The sequence below is a fragment of the Aulonocara stuartgranti genome, assembly GCF_965226115.1.
Source record: "Aulonocara stuartgranti genome assembly, chromosome: 3".
Classification (NCBI taxonomy): domain Eukaryota; kingdom Metazoa; phylum Chordata; class Actinopteri; order Cichliformes; family Cichlidae; genus Aulonocara; species Aulonocara stuartgranti.
In genome coordinates, this window is record NC_138941.1 from 44,852,738 (window position 1) to 44,861,970 (window position 9,233).

At 38.5% G+C, this 9,233-nt stretch overlaps 1 protein-coding gene and 1 long non-coding RNA gene across 2 annotated transcripts; both read right to left on the bottom strand.

The window, feature by feature from the left end:
* Window positions 1–1,496: 1,496 nt before the first annotated feature.
* Window positions 1,497–6,301, bottom strand: LOC309697349 (protein translocase subunit SecA-like). The gene has a single exon (XM_082519203.1). It carries the CDS (start codon window positions 5,987–5,989, stop codon window positions 2,477–2,479), a length of 3,513 nt encoding a protein of 1,170 aa, XP_082375329.1. The 5' UTR covers window positions 5,990–6,301; the 3' UTR covers window positions 1,497–2,476.
* Window positions 6,302–6,642: 341 nt separating this feature from the next.
* On the bottom strand, window positions 6,643–8,902 carry LOC309703932. The gene is made up of 3 exons (XR_014276088.1): window positions 8,577–8,902; window positions 8,289–8,376; window positions 6,643–7,590 (listed from the first exon to the last, which is right to left on the bottom strand). It is a non-coding gene; the product is annotated as an uncharacterized lncRNA (long non-coding RNA).
* Between the last annotated feature and the right edge of the window lie 331 nt (window positions 8,903–9,233).

Sequence of the window (9,233 nt, forward strand, 5' to 3'; positions counted from 1 at the left end):
TGTGAATACAGTGGAATTTTAAGTATATCAGATAAGTAGTCATTGACTATCATGTGGGCTGATATTTGTTTTGTTACACTAAATCAAAGTATCTCTAAGTAAGAGTGCATGTCTTTACAGTGCCTCAAAAATGTGTCCAAAAATTACTTCTGCAATCCTGCAATTTACATTTCCATTGTTTCCTACATTTAGAAGCGTTTTACACCTGTTCTTACAAAAAAGCATAAAGATGTTGAAAGTACCCAAACACCTGCATAGATGAGAGGTGAAGGTAAAGAATTTCACATTTTGTAGCTGATAATTCTAACTAATACTAGCTTTTTTCTCATCTGTCAATAACACTAATTTCTAAACTAATACACTCTGAAATCTTTAAATGATAAATGGCCTGTATTTGTATAGCGCTTTACTTAGTCCCTAAGGGCCCCAAAGCGCTTTACACGTTCAGTCATTCACCCATTCACACACCGGTGATGGCAAGCTACATTGTAGCCACACCCATATGGAAAAGAAATAGTAAAATCATATATAAATCATATAAGGCTTACATGATTTACTCATAAAAGTGGCCACTTTCTCATTACTTTCATATATTTTTTTAGTAAGTATATAAAACATACAAGTTTCATTATATAATTTTTCAAGGGATCTTATATGTGCTTTCACTCCTGTATGCTTTTCATACAAGTTTCATACAAGACAGATAAAAACTTTATATATATCTTTTCCATATGGGCAGCCACCCTGGGGCGCACTGACAGAGGCGAGGCTGCCGGACACTGGCGCCACCGGGCCCTCTGACCACCACCAGTAGGCAAACATGGGGTTAGTATCTTGCCCAAGGATATTTGGCATGTAGACTGGCGGAGCCTGGGATCGAACCACCAACCTTCCGGTGAGTAGGTGACCCGCTCTACCACCTGAGCCATAGCCACCCCCAAATAGATATAAAATATATATATTTTTTAAAATGATCATAACATTGCTTGATTATAATGTCCAGTGTCTGCAAGCTTCAGTATGACGTTACACCAGAAAGTAGCAGCAATGAAATGATTATCAATGTTATGATTATCCCTGTTCATCCTTTATGCTTTTGCCTCTAATGCTGAAATGATCTCCTGAACAGGGAGATCATTACTCTGGCTCTAAACAGGAGGACACAAAAGAAAAAGTGTAAGTATACACTACCAGGACATGAGAATTGTGATGCAAAATTTTATAGTAATATTTCTAGAAAGTTGTGAATACAGTGTACTGTTAGATAATTTGAAGTATAGTAAATAGTCACTGAGCACCACACTCTGCGTGGTTATATAAGTGTTTTGTTGAACAAATTCAGATTGACTAAGTAATAGAGAAAAAGTGCATTATTTTATAGTGCTTCAAAGTTGTGCATAAATTACTACTTGTAAGATAAAAACACATTTAAAAGTGTTATACATTCAAAAAACAAAAGACACATACATTTGAATGCCTTGGTGCCTTGGATGAAGCTAAATGCATGAAAATAAGAAATGCAACTCCACAAACTGTCTCACTTACTGCTGAACTTTATTTACATATTTCTATGGTGATAATTGAATTCATCAGGTAGGATCTCAACACTTAAAGGAACTAAATGTGTTAATGTCACTATGATCTCTTTAAACTTGGTCAAAACATATGTCTCAGCAGTCATCAAATGCTGGTAACTGGATGCCAAATAACTCAATTTAACAACAGCATAAAGTATTAAGTAACATAACCTTATGGTCCATAAAGCAAAAAACCCCAAATCTTAGAACGTTATAAACCATATGACATCTTTTCTTTAGTAATAAAAAAAAGGTTAAATTAAGATAAACATTTCATCCATCCATCCAGTTTCTTTCTATTTCCTTGAGATCAAGTCATGGGAGTAAGCCGCCTAAGCAAAGAAGCAAAGACCTCCCTGTTTCCAGCCACCTTTTTCAGCTTCCTTGAGATATAAGGGGAGTGTTTGGGTAGCAGTCAAGGACAAAGGTCCTAGAGGACTAATAACTAGCTATCAAAGATAAATGTTTCAATTATACAAATTTACAGTCATTATATTTTAAACATATCCATCCTCCATACTGATTCAGATACCAATACATCAGTAATTTTATACAACACGTTACAGGCTCAGTCTCAAATAGTGCAAACAAAGCAATGCATGCCATATATTACATATGATATTCATAGTCATAAAAAGTGCTAAATAGAATTCATGACATTAGTGTTTTAATCAGTACTTTAAAAATATAAATAAATGCAAGTAAAAGAAAATCGTAGGTAACTTTTTGCTCGTGTAAACTGAAAACAAATAATGGAAGGGACACCTGCTTTTACTAGTTAAGAGCTTTAAATTTGTATTTTTCTTAGTCTTGAAAGGATGTGGCTTTCAGTTTCTTTAAAATAGCTCTTGTTTGCTCATATTCATATTGTTTTGCTCATGCGTTGGAATACCTGTCTTCTAATCAGAACTTTTCTTTGTTTTTAGTGTCCTTCCTATTTTTGAGAAAAAGCCTCCCAGCGAGAAAATTGTGTCTAAAGTATAGATACAATTCAGGCCCAAAGATTCAAGACACCTAAGTTCATTTAGAATATCAAAGGAGGGGTCACTGATGAGTTGTTGCCGCGCCAGAGGGTTTCTAGAGTGGGTTACACGGAGTGTTTCCAGTGAAAGGTTAAATGAGGGCAGGAGATACCCCAGTGGAACCATAAAGTAGATTAGACTCTCTTCCACTTTTACATTCCCACCCATGTCTCTGCTCCTCTCCACCTTCTTTATGGCGTCTGTAATGTTTTCTTTAAAAAAACTTAACACACTGTATCTGGCTACGAAGTGTTTGCGAATTCTGCTGGGTGAATCACTGCTGTGGTTCTCAGTGTGCTGTTTGGAGACTCTATAAGTGACCTGAATTTGGTCACAGTAAAGCTGAACAGACTTGAGTGCATTTTTCAAATCATCCAAAGCTTGACTGATGCAGTCTCGACTCTGAGCCCTGTTTTGCTGCTTCAGAGTTGTAAAAGCTCGGTTGTAATATGCAATAGCCCCCCAGCAGGGGTCTTGCTCTGTGGCTTTAGTGTACATGTCGATGCTCTCTGCAAAGTTCCCCTTTTCGCGTAAGTCATTACCAAAGCCAATGTAGTGGTAAAGATTAGAAGAGGGTGATTCTCTTTGCCTGAGTTTTAGCCTGGCTGCGTCCAGGTCTCGCTTTAGTCTGCCTTTCAGTTCCTCAGTAGAGTCTTTGGCATTGAAGCTTGTGAGTAGCCACATACCCCAAAACTCATTCAGAGCAGACAAATCTGAAGCTGCTGGCTTGTTGTTGCTGCTTTTGTACAAATCATCAAGTTCATCCAGATACTGATTGAAGAGCTCCTCCTTCTTCTTTATGTTTGGGATGTCAGACTCCAAGTAGCTTGATAGTTTGTGAGCTACTGAGCTCTCTCGGCCATCTTTAGCCAAGTTTATTTCTGGCTCTGACTTTAGAGTCAAAATTTGTTCCAGTATTGAAGACATGTCTTCAAATCGTTTATTATTGGGGCTTTTTTGATACATCTTAATCTGTTTCACAAAAAGATGTTGGTTAAGTTTAGTTAAATTCAGTGAATCATCCATTAAAGAGAAAAGGTTCCTTGTTAAAAGCAGCATTTGAACTGGATCTGACAGATGACTAGAAGAGATGATGAGCTGAGCAGATCCTGGAGCTCCTTGTCTGGCACTGCGACCAAAAGCCTGCGCCTCCACACGAGCGTTCTCAGGGAGGAAGGTCTGCACAACAAACAAACCTCCAGCTCTCTTTACTTCTTCAGTAATCTGAAGGTCAGTCCCACGACCTGCGAGGTTTGTTGCAATTATAACTTCTCCTGCTTTAAGCTCCTTGGAAAAGATTGAACTATTGTCCATGTTGTTGTTTATATAAAGACTTTTCTCTTTGACTTTATCACCTAGAGCTTGGTGGATAATGTTTGCGCGATTGATGGTCTCACAGATGACCAGCGCAGCTCTTGGATCCCTGTATGATGTGCGCGTTGTTTGTGCAATGACAGCATGACAGATTTTTTCAACCCATTCTTCTTCACTGCTCACGACCACGCCTTCAACCTCAAACAGCTTCCTGCGTTTGAATGAAGGGATCTGACAGGTTTTGATACCATCATAGATTTTCTGCAGAGTCTTAGTTTCCACTTGTTTGCCAAGAGTTCCAGACATCCCATAGATCTGATTGCCATACTTCTGAAGCAAGCCAACATTGGACATGTAGTTTGTTATGGCTGTCATGTCACTCAGCTTTGACTCGTGCTTCATTTCAAGAAACTGTTGTAGTCCATCACTCCATTTCATGCAGTTTTCAACAACACCTGTGCAGCTGTAGTCTACAGGCACTATCCCATGTTTCTCTATGACATATTCATGATCCTTTGTCATGGTTTGTGCATAGAATGCATTTTTAATCCAAACATTTAATTTCGATTTGACCAGATCTGAAAAGAATCCTGGGACATAGCAGATGATTTCAGCTAGGCTCAGTTCACATGGAGTAAAGCGCAGTGCACTTCTTACTTCTTCTTCTGCAGCTCTCAGTGCAGTGCTTTCATCAGAGTACATGTACTGACAGAGGCCGCCACTGGATAAAAGCAGTGACACTCTTTGTGCTTCCCCATCTTCACCTTCTGCCTCTTTGTTAAGTTCCTCTATTGTGCCACTGCTGTTTATGCAGTACAGAGCAAAGTGGCAGGATGGGAATCTCTGTTCTACTCTGTTAAAGAACTCAGCCAGCTCCTTAACAGTAACACTACTGTTGACACTTAGTAGAGTTAAGGAGCCTTGACTCTTTCTTAAGTTCTCGACTGAGCCGTTCGTCAGTATGCCTGTGTCTTCAGCTATCTGAAAAGTAATAAAACCATCATCTTCACCCTTTATGCTTTCAAGCGCAACCTGACAACACAGGTGTTTTGGCCCTACAACTGTTTTTGTATCAATCTTACCGTACTGGTTAACAGTGTTCCATATGAAAGCCAGGAGTGGGTTGAGATGCTGCAAAGCAGGCATGTCGCTGCTTAAATAGACCATATGATGCCCCTTGTCCAGCATCAGTGAATCCACTTCATCCACTATTGCACACTGAAATGTTCTCTGCCCAAGTATGTCCTCCCTGTGAAAGTGGTGTCTAAGCCAGTCACCAGCAAACTGTTCAGCAGTGCCATAAACAACTTTACACTCATAGCACTTTTTTAAGTCTTCATTTAATTTGTTTGTGTTGCAGTCTACGCTGATCTTCAGAAGTTCATAAAATCTTTGCCATTCCCCAAAATCTCTTTCTGCAAGAACTGATGAACTTGACATGATGTCTACTTTTTCACCTCTCCGTGCTCTGAAAGCAGCAAACATGGCCACTATACAGGACTTGCCCTCCCCAGTCCCAACCTGAATTAACCGCCCTGTTTTTGAAAGAGCCATGAGGCACCAGCTCACCATCTGTGTCAGTCGTGGCTTATATTTAAACGTTTTTTCCACTGCGCAACAGAGCTCCTGCAAGGTGTTTTTCAATTCCCCCCTCTCAGAATCATCATTGCGATCCTTATTATCAAATGTTGATACAATGTCTCTCACGTCTTCTAGAAGTCCATCAACCTGGTTCCAATGTTCTTGGCGGATTTCATCAAGTATTTCATCCAGGGTCTTCTCTCTGTCTTCAGCCAAAAACTTCTTTAAGGTTTCATCTGTTATACTTTCATCTTGGACAAGATCCAGAAGTGTCTTTCCACTATTACATTTCCAAAATGGAGAAATATAATGAATCTCTATGCAATGCAACATTTTTATCATCCATGACACTAGATTTTTTAATTTGTCATTTGTTGATTTTTCATATCGTTTCAGAAGAGCTTTGAACAAGTCACTGACTTCCTTTGGGCCCCACTTAATGTTTGTAACCAGACTGTCCAGCTTCTTGAGGAGAAGCTCCTCATCATTATCCATTTTCGGAAAAGAAGTAGAAAAATCTGGTCAGAAAAGAACTTAAAAGGTTGAGGTTATCTCTCTGAAATGAAAAGAGCTGCAGTCATTCTCAACATTGCATATTGTGAAGTGACAATCAAAAACTAAAACCTGCAACAAATTTAGCAGTTTTTTGTATTTTACGTAATATAGTTTGTCTGATACTCGCCTGTTAACGAGATGTGAACACAGTCGACTTGTGTGTGTCAACTCCTCAGATCAACTGATCAACTCTTTATTTAGTTTGTTTTACTTTCTCTTTCACCTGCCTACAAGGGAATTTCCTGCAATTCCCACCTTTATGATGCATTTAGTGTAATTTATTTACCTTCAAACTGTGTCCTTCAAATACAAAGAAGCAGATCTTGAGGAACCAAAAAATGTATTTTATTTGCTACTTAAAAACTCATCTACAAAAAAGTCTATATGTAAAGTCTATATTTTTGCCACAGCAAAACTTTTATCTGCATTTGAAAACAATACTTTCAAATCACATCTCTCTCTCTCTCTCTCTCTCTCTCTCTCTCTCTCTCTCTCTCTCTCATATGGTGGTTTTAAAAAGGGAATAAAGCTTTCATAATCATTTTATTTATTCGCTTTATTTATCTGCTTCATCCTTTCTAGACTTGGTACCCTTCAGGTCAGGGCATTGTAACTTTAACTAGACACCGCAGGCGTTGCCTGTTTGGAAAGAGTCATGCCACATCTTTGGCAAACTTGTTTGTCTGCAGCAGAGGCGGAGCCAGACATTTGAAACACCCGGGGCTTAGCCTTAAAGGGTAGTATGCATGTGGGATTTTTTTTTTTTTTTTTTTTTTTTGGGGGGGGTTAGAAATGACTGAAAGATTAATAGGCTCTGTTTTGAGTTTTGTTCAAAAAAGAATGACTTCATATAGGGAAAAATATATATCAAATATGCAGGACACCTTGAACTAGTTTTTTAATTAAGCAGCAAGGCAGAACAAAATCGGGGCTGTATCAAGACACAAGGACTAAACCCCAATTCAACCAGACCCAGAACTGATCCAGAATTAAAACAGGACTACAACAGTTCAAAATCAGGACTACTGAGGACTTAACCAAGACAGAACCAGAATCAGAACTAGATGATAGTAGCACTAAAAATCATCATAGACCTGCACTACACTGATTTTTTTAATTCTACCAAAGTCCACTATTTAGATTGAGAAAAGTTTATATAATTATTCAGCCTTGTTGTGCAAACAAGCCTGCATAACTTAGTAAATATAGAATTTGAAAAATAACAAACCTAAAAAGAAACACTAGGTACGAGATACATGAGGACCTATGATACAGTGATACTTTTGGTAAACGACCATTTGACTAACATGTGTGTCTCACCTGCTCTTGTTCATCTCTGTTCTGTCCTCATTCTCCATCTCCCTCTCTCTCCCTCTCTGCTCCTCTCTCTCCCTCTCTGTTCCTCTCTCTCCCTCTCTGTTCCTCTCTCTCCCTCTCTGCTCCTCTCTCTCCCTCTCTGTTCCTCTCTCTCCCTCTCTGTTCCTCTCTCTCCCTCTCTGCTCCTCTCTCTCCCTCTCTGTTCCTCTCTCTCCCTCTTTGTGCTGACAATCATCAAATATACAGTTGAAACCAGATATTTACTCTTCAGATAAAAACACTTTTTTAATTGTAACATCAAATCAGACTAAATGTTTTTTTTTTTTAGATTGATAAATATAAAAACATATTTGTTAACTTTAAGAGTAAAGAGAGAAACTATCTGTATTTCTTAATTGCAAATGGCACCAAATTGTATTCAAATTGAGCCACATTTATGGAGCTCCACAGTTCTTTTCCTGGTGTTTTGGTTGACATCTCTTGATTTTCCCATGTCACAGAAACAGGCTCTGTGTTTTGCCTTATATGCATCCACAGGTGTGCCACCAATTTACTCACATGGACTCTACGAACCAATCAGAAGCTTCTTCAGCTCAGAATGGAATCGTCTGGTTTTCTTATTAATTAACAAACTTAGTGTATATGTACTCCTAAATTTGATCAAAGTGATAAAAAATAGACAGCTCTGTCTCTCTTTATTCTGACATTTAACTAATTCAAAAGATGTTTCAATATTTATCTAAAACAAAAGTTTACTCTAAATTGATGTTGTACAGTAAAAATGTTTTATGTTTTCTCCCTAAAGTGTATGTAAATATCTGGTTACAAATGTGAATATCCTGCTGTGTACTGAAATCCCTCTTGTTTTGCATAGAAATATACTGAACAACATACAAAGCATAATATATAAAATAACATTTACCTGAGTTTTTTCTTTGAAAGAAGCTCCTTATGTCCATTCTTATGTTTCAGTACATAACTGAAACCGATTTAGTCGGGGAGGGTAAGAACTGAAAATATGAAATAAACACACGTAAGCTAAGACTCTCTAAAAAAATAGCATTTGTTCGGCTTTTCATTTCGCCGTTTGTTGATTCACTCGAAGAGCAAGTAACGTAATATTGGTCAAGTGATCAGTTTGATATCAATCTTTGGTGATGCACCGTCATATTTACATTATTTGGACAGTACGAATGATTTTCTTTGGTACCTGGTCAAACTTAAGCTCTCCTTAGTATGGCTGGCTCCGTTTCTCCAACAGCGCACTCACAGGCAGCAGCTGCCCCGCCCCCTCGCTCAGTCGCTTAGTGCCTGAGCTCGGATCATACCAATATCAGGGGGGGATTCACGCACAGTCGTAAATTCCCACAGTGTGCACTATGTGCTTCGAATATTGTGTGTACTTTTTGTTTTATACAGTTGTCAGCCAGGCATCTAACTATGAAAAAATTACACTCCAAAAGACCCCGGGCTTCTGACAAAACAACCCGGGCTTAAGCCCAGTAAGCCACCCCCACGCTCCGCCCCTGGTCTGCAGTAAGTAAAGTTGGGCGATTGGAGGAATATATAAACTATCGATTTATTTATTAAGAGCGATTTATTTTCCCATGAGTAAGCTAATAATGTTGGTTGAAGCTAAGAGAAGCAGTCAACATAAAAAGTAATAGCGCTGTTTTGACAGCACCCTCTTCCTCGTCAGAGTGCGCAAAATGTAGCGATTGATATAAAATTGATTACGATTACAATTGAGTTATAATCCAAAAAGTAGCTTTAATAATACTGAAAGAAACAAGAGAAGAAGGTAAAATATTCCCTCCAAACCAAACTTATAAATTCTAAACGAGCAAATCAGTCGTGCATGATTACA